The sequence below is a fragment of the Heterodontus francisci genome, chromosome 2 (genome assembly GCF_036365525.1).
Source record: "Heterodontus francisci isolate sHetFra1 chromosome 2, sHetFra1.hap1, whole genome shotgun sequence".
Taxonomy (NCBI): domain Eukaryota; kingdom Metazoa; phylum Chordata; class Chondrichthyes; order Heterodontiformes; family Heterodontidae; genus Heterodontus; species Heterodontus francisci.
The window spans coordinates 97,177,484-97,190,864 of NC_090372.1; the positions used below are offsets into that span (position 1 = coordinate 97,177,484).

The window sequence follows — 13,381 nt, forward strand, 5'->3', positions numbered from 1 at the left end:
AAGTGAAGTAATTTCTCCTCATCTCAGTCCTAAATGATCAGCCCCTTATCCTGAGACTGTGCCCCCATGTTTTAGATTCCCCGACCAGTGGAAACAATGTGTGACTACCCTACCTAGCCCCTTCAGAGTTTTGTATGTTTCAATGAGATCGCCTCTCGTTCTTCTAAATTCCAGAGAGTATAGACCCAGTTTACTTAGCGCCTCATCATACGACAGCCCCCTCATCCCAGGGACCAATTTAGTGAACCTTTGCTGCACCCGCCTCCAATGCAAGTATATCCTTTCTTGGAGACCAAAACTGCACACAGTACTCCAGATGTGGTCTCACCAAAACCCTGTATAATTGTAGCAAGACTTCTATACCTGCACTTCAATCCCCTTGCAATAATGGCCAAAATGCCATTTACCTTCCTAATTGCTTGCTGTGCCTGCATGCTAACTTTCTGCATTCCGTGTACAAGCTCACCCAATTCTCTTGGGTGAGAATTGTCTTGGGTCTTTGAACACCCAAGACAAACTCATTCAGGGCTGCTTCAGTTAATCTGAGGCACTACAGACATCTGGCAAACCAATTCTGAATGCACTGCCCCTCACCCCAGCACAAAGCATTCCTACAGTCAACAATTCATCCCTTTCACTGATACCCATTGCTCATCTTCTACTCTTGTCATACCTTTTTCCTCCAGGCTGAAGGCCACTTGGCAGGTAACTCTGCAATGGGGATGACCGGACAACGAAACTTTGAAATAGTGCTTAAACGTTAAAGTGACAACTAAACACATTGTTAATCGCCCAAGTGATCTAAAACCTTTCTCTTCCGATTACTCGTACATGGTGCTACCCCTCTGGACTCAGCAGAGTTGGGGCAGATTGCTCGTTCCCCTGCTCGGGTGCTTGTGGTTGATCTTATTTGTGTCCCGGATTCCAACTGTGCATGGGCAGACTTGGCCATTGGACCAGGAGTCAGCTTGTTGGGCTCTGACGGGTGGGGAGGGTGCATAAGGGAGGAGGAATGGAATGCTTCTTCAGTGTTCCCTTTCTCCATTTTCCCTCTCATGGCCCACTCTCTCTTCCCTACTAGCCCGGAGCTGGAGAGCTCTTTGCTGCACTGAGACGCTGAACAGCCAAGGCAAGGCTTTCGTCTATCCTATAATAAACTGGCAGACTGAATGTTCAGTCCATTGGTGAGGGCACGCATGCACTCTGTTGCCTGCCGCATCTGATGTTGCATGCCGGTGACCACTCTTTCGAGGAAAGTGGATGCACTCTGAAGGTCTGAACAATCATGGTAGAGATGGACACCTGCAGTAGCTCTCTAATTGTGCACAGTGCCTCTGGAAATGTTGGTAGTACTTAACACATTTTCTGTTGCTACTTCAGAATAGTCCTCTCCATCGATGACCCGCGAGGCTCAGCATCTGATTCCAGCTGAGCAGAGCTCAGAGGGTCCTGCAACCTCTGATAGGGACTCTCCACTGCTGTCTACACCACCTGGTCCTACTCACTTATGGTTTGTGCCTCCCTGTGTGACAGCCCACCTACCTGACCTGGGAGCCCCACCAAGGTGTGATGGGTGTGCATGAGTCATGTGACAGGGCTTCCTCAGAGTTCACAACCTCCTTATGAGGAGTCTTCCTTCTCTGGCACCAGCTCCTGAGGGGCACTTGCAGAACCTCTGAAAGAATTCAAAGTCATCATTGTGCATTTTATCATATTTCAATGGCTGAGTGTTGTATGCCATGTGACTTTGTGATATCTAATTCTGTTATCAGATAGGTGGGAGAACCATAGCACTGCAACATGAGTGGCCATGCATGTCTAGACTCTGCTTATCTCCAGTGCGTCATCCTCTGCAGCAGTCAGGGTTATGATGACTGGAGGGCCACCCAGAGTTCTCTGTCTCTCCCTGGTGTTTTCCTTGCAGGAGAAGAGTGTAGAACAAGGAGAGTTATGAGTGGGAGAAATGGAATGTGTTGAGAAGAGTTGTGATGGGTCACTGTAAGGGATGGGTGTATCAAGGCAATAAGATGAGGCCGACTGTCGGTATGTGTTAAGATGAGGATGTGAGGAGGTGCTTGGAATGATAGGAATGGGTAGACCTGCAAGGTGTTTTTGTCTGAAGAGTGCTGTGCAGGAGAATGCTGGAGAAGTCAGAGTTTGCCAGTCACCTTTCCTGCCCTGATGAGGTAATTGAACCTCTTGCAGCACCGTATCTAGGAGCGAGGCACCACACACCTGCTTACCTCCTCTGCCATTTTCAGCCATGCCTGCTTGCTCTCCGAGGCAGGTTTCCTCCTCCCATCCACTGGGAACAGAATCGCTCTGCATTTTCTCAGTCTGCAGCATGATGTCGAGGGATGCATCAGGGAACCACGGAGCAGCCTTCCCTCATTGAGAATCCATCCTTCGACTTGCTGGCTGTCTTGACAGTTGTGCAATGGATCCATTCTGACCCTGCAGGGTCCCTTTTAACTAATGCAATTTCAACAGTTAAATACAGTCATCATGCCTGCCCTCTAATTTTGAGATTTGGATGTTAGATGCTAATGTTAGAGCTCCATTTTAAAAACCACTGGGAAATCTGCTCAAACTTCTAAGTTCCTGAGGCTTTGCCAGCCTCCCCCACTGCAAGCGGGTTGAAATGTTAGAATTCAATATTTGGTGTTTTGCTTACAAGTCAATTTCACCACCTGCATTAGATTGATCAAAGTCAATCTGGTTTAAATGTTGCAATAAAGTGCAAGATTATCAGTCGTCTTGTGGGGCGTTTATCTAGGATTTCATAATATAGACTGTTTCTGCTTCAGATTCCCTTATAATGAGGATAATAAAGAAATAATATGCTAGAATGTTTTTGGCAGAATTGCCACATGACTGCTCAATTTTTTTTTTTAAAAGGTGCAGCAGTTGGGACCCAGGCATTAAATAGTTTTATGCCCAAGTTATGACTCTAGTCTATGACTGTACTGAGTATAAGAATCAAAAGGTCATTGGCTGCCCAATGACTGTGCCTATTCATTCATTAAAGCTGGCCACCACCATTTGCAGTCCTGCTGCGTAACTACGAAAAGTGGACCTAGATCTCCTTATTACCTGTCAGTAAAAATATCTGTTCTGGATGTAAGTCTGCTGCACATGGAATGCTGAAAGTACATCACCTTGTTCCAGTTGTCTGTCTTGCACATATGCTTCAATATCTCCTTGTCCGACACATTGATGGTGAGTGTTGGAATGAATTGCAGTATAAAGTGGAGTGACTTAAGTGATCTCAAACTGACAGCTCTTGAATCCAGTGCACAAGTATAGGTTGCAATCTTTGGCAGGTTGTTTGGAAAGTAACTGAAAAGCAAATATGTTAGTCCAAAAAGATAGAATTGCTGTCATTAATAAATCAATATTTGGAAGTGATTTCAGGGCATTCATAATTGCCTAGGTATCCATTGTCTCTAATAAAATCATAATGCTTACCATATGTCTTTATCGTTGACAGAACTAAATCAATATGGCTGTTAGAACACATTCTCCTCGCCACGCACGGAGCAGGTCAGAAGGAACGCTGATTGATCTGGATGAAAACCCATCAACAAATAACGTATTTTTGAAAGGTCTTGAAAATTTATATGCTGTATAATAAATTCTTGCTTAAGGCTAGCTATACTTTGATTTAGTAGATAAATTCACTTTTTTTGTTGACTAAATATTTAACAGTAAAATTTGTTATGCATTGTGCCCGTCTTTCAGGGACAAAGCATACCAGATTAACAGTGGGCCAGCCTGATTGTCTTCCACACCCACCACCCACTGCCCGCCATCACTAGAGGCCTGCTACCTGACCCGGACCCGACACCATGTGTTGGGTACGGGTCGGGTTGGGCCCATCTTCCAGGGCCGGCTTTCAGGCTCTGCTCGGATTGGGCAGAGTCCAAGTCGAGTCGGGTCGGGCCCAACAGGAGACACACGGTAAGTGCTCTGCTGGTAAGTATTAAAAATAAAAAATTTACTTGAGCTGGAAGTCCGGGACAAAACAGAGTCTGCGCAGTGAGCGAGTGACGTCACTATGACGTCACTTGCGCATGCGCTGCAGCTTCTTGCAGGTTTGGTGTCAGGAAGGTAAGTGAAGGGATGGTCTGGTCGAGTAGTGGTGGGTTAGGATCGGGTCGGGCTCCGGGCAAAATCGAGGGAGTCGGGTCAGGCAGTGGTTGGCTGTTTGGTCGGGCTCGGGTCAGGTTCTTTTTCCCGACCTAAAGCAGGCCTTTATCCCCCACTCCCCTGCCTCCGCCCCCGCAACCCCATCCTATGATCTACCTGAGTGTAGATGTTCGTGTCGCAGCAGTCCAAAATTGATGTTCACTTCACCAGTGAGCCACCTGGGGGCTTGCAGTACATGTCTATATTTAAATGAGGCCCGAGGCCCAAGGCCCAATTTTGATCGGGCATTGGGCCTAACTAATTTGGCACAGCAATCATTGTGACCAGTCATGCTAGCAGGCTGGCACTATGCAATTTCAATCCTTTAGTGTACAAAAATTGCAATATGTAGCGGTCGTTATTGAGAGGTGATTGAGTTTTGCCATGTTTTGATTCTCTTGCTTGTAAATTTTTCTTGTTTTGGGATTTGTTCTTTCAGGATTTTCTTTTTCATCCACTTTTTCATTCTCTATAGATAACAGCAGCTATCAAGAAATTTCACGTGGGCAAGAGACAGACTTACTATCGTTTGATCCCCCTAGTCATGCCGTTTCTCAGACCACAAATCCATTTTGGAATGGTTTGTCAGGATCAAACCCATTTTTAGATGAGATTGCCAAAACAGGTGACAATAAGATATCAAACCCAGCATCAATTTTAAAGGAGGACCCGCTGCTGCTGTTTGAAAATTTGACAGCTGCAGAGTCTGTTGGCTCTTCAACTGATGAATTGGACATTGATCACCTAATCTATATTGGAAAACCTTTTGTAAAGCAGCATGGAAGGTGGAAAAGTGCCTCTGATATTTTGGACTTTTCGAACAAAGAAGACGTTCCTCAGAATAATCGTCCAGTGAGCCAATTTATGGTTCCAACTTTGGAATCATTTCAAAATGACAGAGAAGCCTACAAAATGGCATGGTTGAACCACAGGCAACTAACTAGATCCTGTCTTGATTTGGATATGATAAGCCAAAACCCTGGCTGGGGGCAGACACAGGCTATTGAAACACTCATTGTCTGTAAAATAGACCATCAGGGGGGATCACTTCAGTTGCCTGAATCAGACATAAGTGTCCATATACCTGAAGGTCATGTTTTACCAGGTGAAATCCAGGAAGTGGCTATAAAGTCCTTGCTTGACCCACCTCGGGTGCTTAATAATGATCTTTGTACGACTATTAGTCCATTACTGGAGCTGAAACTGAGCAATTCCAATATCAAAGATTTTATTTCTTTGGAAATGAAGGTGACAGCTGAAGTGAAAACTGATCCTATGAGTCAAGTTATGACTGAAATTGTGTGCCTTTGCAGTGATAGTAAAGAGGGCCCTTTTGAGAAGGTGCACAACATTTATATATATAAAGATATTATGCAAGTAAAGCTGGAAAGTATGAGTCCTTGTATGTATATTGTAGCAGCAGTTCAAGCTAAAACCATTCAGCCTCCTGCATTGACAGTATGGGACTACATTAACAAAGTGTTTACCATTGGAGTGTATGGCCCCAAACACATTCATCCAGTTTTTACTGCTGTTTGCACAATCTTTAGTCACAATCAAGTTCCACAAAAACTTACAGATGTCAAAAACAATAAAAATCTGCCACCAGTTGTTCTTCAACTTTGGGGAAAGCATCAGTTTCAGTTGGATAGGCCACAAGATCTCGAAATTTCAGTTTTTCCCACTGACTCAAGGTATGAGGTACAAGAAGCTGATCAGAATGAACAAATTCAAAGAATTTTGCTAAAAATGGGTAGAACAGTTCGACAGCAATTTTCTTTGTCTATGTGTAAATCTGGAGAAATTAATTCATTTCAACTTGGGATTCAGGTTACAGGAGCCAGCCAGGATGTAATAACAAAATTCAGTGTCCAGACACCCATGCCAACAGCAAAGACAAATGTGAAAAGACGTATCCAGAGATGGAAAGAACCATTAACAACCATCAGTTCAGGCAAAACATCACCAGTTAAATATCCCATATTTAAAGAGAGGCCAGTAAATATTCTTAAATATGGAGTGGCATTGAAACCTGTGCTGAGGCAACCAAAGATTGAATATTTACTGGAATATTTTAAAGGTGACACTATTGCACTACTTGGGATGGACAAAGTTAAAGTAATAGGTCAAACAAGGATCAAAGAATGGTATGTTGGTTTCTTACGAGGAAAAATTGGCCTTGTGCACTGCAAAAATGTGAAGGTGATTTCTAAGGAACAGGTTATGGACTTCTCAGATGTAAAGATTACAACCAAGATCCTACTCAATCAAATTATGATTCCGATTAAGAAATTGACTTATATGTATTCGTCCATCCGTACACTCATCACAGAGAATATTTCCAGTTGGACGGCATTAGCTGAAGTGCTTGGATACACTGACCTCTCACTGGATGAAATTTGCAGGAGACCTGTTGAGAGTGAATCGGAACGTGTTGCATGTATACTAGAGAAGCTGAAAGAAGACTGCCACAATAGTGACAACAAAATGAAAAGAAAATTTCTATATGAAGTTGTTCTGGTAAGTAGACCTGATATGGTTGTCACTTCAATGCAGCGTGGAGGGCACACTGCATTACTAATGCTGTCATCCTTTTAGATGTAACTTCAGACAGATGGGATCTCAGTTTATTCAGTGGTTCAGGTTATGTTAAAGATTCTCTGGCTAGGCATTTTCCCAATGACAAAAACATTCTTCCCAAAACAAGTTCACCAAAAAAAAATTATTTGATTAATCTCATTACTGTTTATGGGACATTACTGTGTGGAAAATGACAACTATATTCACCCATGTAACTGTTGCTACAGTCAAATGAGGAGGGGTTGAAGGGCTTTCCTCTTTTCCCTCTCTGACCATGAGGTTTAGTTCATTTTTAAAGTGGATGTACTAGTCAATTCAGTAAGTGTTTGATTTTACTTGCTATGGGATCATAAAAGAACCAATCGGACAGGTTTTCTTGAGTTTATCCAAGAAAGAGGTTAGCTTTATTGTACTTAAACTGAACTAATAAATATAATAAACTACACGCTAACTTTCGCTCATGCACGTACACACAAATAGGTTACAGAGTGGGGAAAAGTAGATTGGTTGAATTAGAGTCCATAGAAAAAGAAAGGTATACAGTCTGTGGCATTTAGTGATTCGGTTGGCTTCTAGCTGAATTCAGTGGTCCTTAGGCTTTTAGTTCTAAGAGATAGATGATGGATTTGGTGGGTCTCTTGGAGACAGCAATGCAGATGATTTCCTCCAACAGGGTTTCTGATTGCCTTTGCATACCCAGACTACAATCAGTCAAAAGGCAGGATTTGAAACTTTCAAGATAGAATGGAGAGAGAGACCAATCCCCTACTCTGGTCTGCACATGTCAGAGTCCAAAAACTTCTCCTTGCTGCTGTAAAGAAACGAGCTTAAAAAGCTCAGATGAGAAGGGATTGTCACAAGTCAGTCAGTGATTAAAGCATAGTAGTAGTATTTCTTCTTGCTAAAAGAAAAAGAAGAAACAGTTCTCTTAAACTTTGTGGGTCTTGGTTCTTGCCGGGGCATGAGCAGACATTTTGTCTCCCTCTTCACATGCATTGCAATGTAGGATAAAGTGTTGCAAATTAGGTGGCCATCTTAAGCTGCTAGCAATGTCATCTTCTATCTGTTCTTTAAATGTCTTTTTTTTTAAAAAAATTCATATGTCCAGTCAGTGGATTAAAGAAAAATTATCATTCAACAAAGCAAGTTGACATGACAGTGTTTGCATTTCAAAGCATTTAGTTATGTGTGAAGTGCTTTGTGATGTTTCTGAGATGTGTGAAAGTGCTATTCAAGTTTGCTTTCTCTGCTTTTTTTATCTTTAAATCAAAACAATTGACATGAGCAAGTTGGTCAGTTGTACGCTATAGACCTTAATATTTTTTCAGTTTTACATATTTCCTCTGAAGTGGAGTAGATTCAGAACCGATTGAGCAGCTCAAAACTGGGCACCTGTGAGGAACTGTGGGCCATCTGCAGCAGCAGAATTGTATTCAACCACAATTTGTAACCTTATGGCCCAGCATATCCCTCATTCTACCATTGTCATCATGCCAGGGGGCCATCGCTGGTTCAGTGAGGAGTGTAGGAGAGCATGCCAGGAGCAGCACCAGGCATACCTAAAAATGAAGTGCCAGTCTGGTGAAGCTACAACACATGACTCAATGCACACTAAATAGCAGAAGCAGCATGCTGTAGATAGAGCTAAGTGACCGCATGGCCAACGATTAGATCAAAGCTTTGCAGTCCTGCCACATCCTATGGTGAATGGTGGTGGACAGTTAAAACAACTAAATGGAGGCGGAATCTCCACAAATATCCCAGTAAACCAGCACATTAGTGCAAAAGACAAGGCTGAAGCATTTGCAACCATCTTCAGCCAGAAGTGCCAAGTGGATGATCCATCTCTGCCTCCTCCTGGGGTGCCCAACATCACAGATGCCAGTCTTCAGACAATTTGATCACTCCACGTGATATCAAGAAATGGCTGAAAGCACTGGATACAGCAAAGGCTATGGGCCCTAACAACATCCCAGCTGTAGCACTGAAGACTTGTGCTGCAGAACTACTCGTGCACCCCTAGCCAAGCTGTTTCAGTACAGCTACAACACTGGCATCCACCTGATGATGTGGAAAATTGGCCAGGTGTGTCCTGTCCATAATTTAAAAAAAAAAGACAAATCTAATCAGGCCAATAATTGGCCTATCAGTCTACACTCCATCAGCAAAGTGATGGACAGTGTTGTTGACAGTGCTATCCAGTGGCACAATGACTGCTCACCAATGCACAGTTGGGGTTCTGCCAGGGCCACTCTGCTCCAGACCATATTACAGCCTTTGTCCAAACGTGGACAAAAGAGCTGAATTCCAGAGGTGCGAGTGACTGCCTTTGACACCAAGGTCGCAGGGGCCCCCAAGGTCATGCAAAGCTAATACCATTTAAAGACAACTTGCACTACTTAAAGCCAGACTGCACCTCTTAAAAGCGAGGTGTATTCTGACTAAAACAGGAGCTGAAAAACATTTTTTATTCTTTCAGGGGTTGTGAGTGTCACTGGCAAGGCCAGCATTTGTTGCCCATTCCTAATTGCCCCTGAGAACGTGGTGGTGAGCTGCTGCCTTGAACCTCTGTAGTCCATCCAGTTTAGTTGCACCCCACAATGCTGTTAGGAAGGGAGTTCCAGGTTTTTGATACAGCGACAGAAAGTGAAGGAATAGAGGTATAGTTCCAAGTCAGGATATTGTGGCCTGGAGGGGAATTTGCAGGTGGTGGTGTTCCCATGTGTCTGCTGCCCTTGTTCTTCTAGGAAGTGGAAGTTGCTGGTTTGGAAGATACTGTCGAAGGAGGCTTGGCGAGTTGCTGTAGATGGTACATGCTGCTGCTACTGTGTGTTGGTGGGGGAGGGAGTGAATGTTTAAACTGGTGAATGGGGTGACGGTCAAGCGGGCTACTTGTCCTGGATGGTGTTGAGCTTCCTGAGTGTTGAAATTGCTTGGACAATATTTGAAAACCTTCAGGAGGGGCCCCAAAATGGCACGTAGGCTAGAGACCCCCACGGTTTTCAGCTGAAGCACTGGAGGTATTGGTTCATGAGATTGGCCAGAGGATAGTGTGGCATCAAGGAGCCCAAGCAAAATTGAAGTCAGTGGGCGTGGGGACTCTCCACTGGTACTTAGCACAAAGGAAGACAGTTGTGGTTGTTGGAATCATGTCAACCCCCAGGGCATTGCTGCAGGATTTGTTCAGGGCAATGTCATGGGCCCAACCATCTTCAGCTGCTTCATCAGTGATATTACCTGCATCTTAAGGTTAGAAGTGGGGAAGTTTGCTGACGATTGCAGAGTGTTCAGTATCATTCGCTTACTGAAGCAGTCCATGCCTGCATGCAGCAAGACTGGGCCAACATTCAGGCTTGTGCTGATAAGTGGCAAGTAAGATTTGTACCATGCAAGTGCTTGGCAATGACCATTGCCAACAAGAGAGAATCAAACCATCTCCCCTTGACATTCAGTGACGTTACCATCACTGAATCCCCCACCAACATCCTCGGAGTTACCATTGACCAGAAAAGTAACTGGACCAGCTAAATAAACACTGGCTGCAAGAGTTAGGTCAGAAACTGGGTAACTCTCCTCTAGCTCCCCAAAGCCATCTACAAGGCACAAGTCAGGAGTGTGATGGAATACTCTCCACTTGCCTGGATGAGTGCAGCTCCAACAACACTGAAGAAGCTCGACACCATCCAGAACAAAGCAGCCTGCTTGATTGGCACCCTATCCACCACCTTCAATATTCACTCGCACCACCATCGTCATACTGTGGCAGCAATGTGTACCACCTACAAGATGCACTGTAGCAACTCGCCAAGGCTACTTTGACAGCGCCTTCCAAACCTGCGACCTCCAGCCCTAGAAGAACAAGGGCAGCAGACGCATGACTGCTTGCAGCTTTGGTCTCCTTATCCTTGGAGGCAGTACAGGGAAGGTTCATTCGGTTGATCCCTGGGATGAAGGGGTTGTCTTACAAGGAAAGGTTGAGCAGATTGGTCCAATACTCTTTGGAGTTTGGAAGAATGAGAGATGATGTCATTGAAACTTAATATTCTGAGGGAGTTTGAGAGGGTAGAAGCTGAGAAGATGTTTCCCCTCCGGTTGGGGGACGGGGGAGAATCTGGAACTAAGGCACATCGTTTAAGAATAAGGAATCCCCATTTAAGACAGATGACTACTTCTGAGGGTCATGCATCCTTGCAATTCTCTCTGTGGAGCCTGAATCATTGAAGACAGGAGAGTCGACTATTATGGGGAACAGGCAGTAAAGCAGAGTTGAGGTTGTGATCTTATTGAATGGTAGAGCAGGCTCAAGGAGCTGTATAGCCTACTCCTGCTCCTATGTCTTATGTTTTTATGGGAACACCACCACCTGCAAGTTCCCCTCCAAGTCTCTCACTATCATAGTTTGGAATTATTTAGCCATTCCTTCACTGGCGGGTCAAAATCCTGGAACCTTCTCCCAAACAGCACTGTGGGTGTAACTACATCACGTGTACTGCAGTGGCTCAAGAAGGTGGCTCACCATCACCTTCTCAACAGTAATTATGGATGGGTGATAAATGTTGGCCTTGCTAGAAGCCCTTGCATTCCAGGAATGAATGGGGAAAAAATACTTTGAATCCTTACACTTACTGCACTTGTTTGACTGAGTGAACTGTGATATTGTTTTTGTTATTGAGTTCGTAAACATTTGCTATAAGCCTGCTTATAATATTGACTGGGCATAAGTTTTACTGCTATTCATCTGCAGATTATTTCTTGCTAAATCTACCTTTCAGGTACCTGCATTAGTTATTTAATCCTCTAATAGAAGTGTGCATCACTTGATATTTCCACTGGCAGCTACTGCTGGCCTGAAAACTGAGCAGGGGAGGGGTTGTAGTGGTTGGCGTGCTGGAAATCAAATATATTTAAATAACCATTATGGGAATGATAAAGCAGTAATCAAAGATCTTGTGTCAAATCCTGACAAAACTTGTGTATAATTACTATTTGAGTCTGTTTTCTTTTATTATCTCTGTGTAATTGGACTTTGTTCAGTATGTTCAACTCTCTCTATTCGGTTGACTATGCAGAAAATTATTCCTGGGAGTATAACCTTTTGGTTAAGTATCAGTGGTGCCTGTCAAACCTCTACAATTTTACTGGATGCATGTTCTTGAATGATTAACAACAAAGCTCCTTCAATTATCCTTCTCCATTATGGATTTATTTGTCTCTGTCAACATACTGAATATATATCAAAGTAATCATTACTTCGCTTGCTAGAAAAAAAACATGTAAATTATCAGTGAAAATTTTTGTTTGGTAAAGTTTTGTATCTTAATGTGAGAGATGTTGGGAAGTGGGGCACTTTCACACTTTGCCCAGTGTTAGGAACAAGATGGGTTAATGATGCCTTATTTTGGTTCAACACAAGCCCTTTCTCCCTATTGCACTGATGCAACCTTTGCATTTCAAACACCAGTCTTGTTGCTGAGTGAAATTGCCAGTTAATAAATTAGGGACAGTTTTGTGCCGTGGGCTCAAATCTAAGTGACAATCTTATCACCTAATAAGTTTAGGCACAGTTCAAGCTCAGGTCCCAGAGGATCGCATGATTTAATTTACTGTGCATCCAATCCTCAAAATGCTTTCATATTTTGCACAGGACAGGAGAATTTGCCGGTGATCAGTATTCTAATTCCTGCAGGGATTCAGGAATGCAATATCTTCAGTATTTCCCTTCAGAAGAACTAGCTGCTAGATTTTTATGTAAATATAGAAACTGCAGCATGGAAACCAAATTCTAAAACTGTATATCCATAATTGAGCACTTGCTACCGGCAAGTTTCCAAGTGTTGGGAATTCCAACAGTGTCTGCCCGTAAGCAGCAATGCCACGTGTATCAACAAAGCTTGGCTTGTGGATAATGGTTCAGTTTAAAACATGGGTTTACAATGGGAGAGGTATTACAAAAACAGCAATGAAGGAAATTAATGGATAGTGGATCCAACTAATTGCAGTCATGTTGCTGTTTCCAAATACTAATTTATAGACTTAGGCTCTATAATGCAAATTATTCTAGTTGCTTTAGTAAAGTAAAATGTCCCTAGGCACTTCAGAGGACCAGAATCAGACAAATCTTGATACTGAGCCAAAGAAGGTGGTGTTAGGTCACTTGACCAAAACAAAGGGAGGTTTTAAGGAGCATCTTAAAGGAGGAAAGTAATTTGGAGAGGGTTAAGGAGGAAATTCCAGATCTTGGGGCCCAGAGGCACAGTCACTCATCATGGGTTGAAGGAAGTGGAGAATTCACAAGAGGCCAGAATTGGAGGAACGCAGAGCTTCCTGAGGGAAAAGTTAAGTTCAGCTGCTTTTTGTCTAACAAAAGGTTAGCAATAGGGAGGGGAAAGGTCATGGAGGGATTTGAGTAGAAGGCTGAGAATTTTAAAATCAAAGCATTGATGGACTGTGAACTAATGTCGGTCAGTGAGCATAGGAATGATGAGTGAATGGGACTTGGTGCAAGTTTGGTTATAGGCAGCAGAGTTTTGGATGAACTTAAGTTTATGGAAGTGGAAGATGAGTGGCTAGCCAGGAAAGAATTGGAATAGTAGAGGTGGAGTGATCTAAGGAA

The 13,381-nt window shown here is 43.4% G+C and overlaps 1 protein-coding gene across 4 annotated transcripts in view; it reads left to right on the plus strand.

Annotated features, from left to right (window-relative positions):
- The window catches only part of macc1 (MET transcriptional regulator MACC1), a 90,819-nt gene that overhangs the window by 42,045 nt on the left and 35,393 nt on the right, over positions 1-13,381 (plus strand). For all 4 annotated transcript variants that reach the window (XM_068009103.1, XM_068009091.1, XM_068009098.1 and 1 more), the window contains exons 2-3: positions 3,491-3,605; positions 4,664-6,708. In XM_068009103.1, coding sequence (XP_067865204.1) covers positions 3,503-3,605; positions 4,664-6,708 — 2,148 coding nt within the window. In that variant the 5' untranslated portion in view covers positions 3,491-3,502. The remainder of the gene's footprint in view (positions 1-3,490; positions 3,606-4,663; positions 6,709-13,381) is intronic.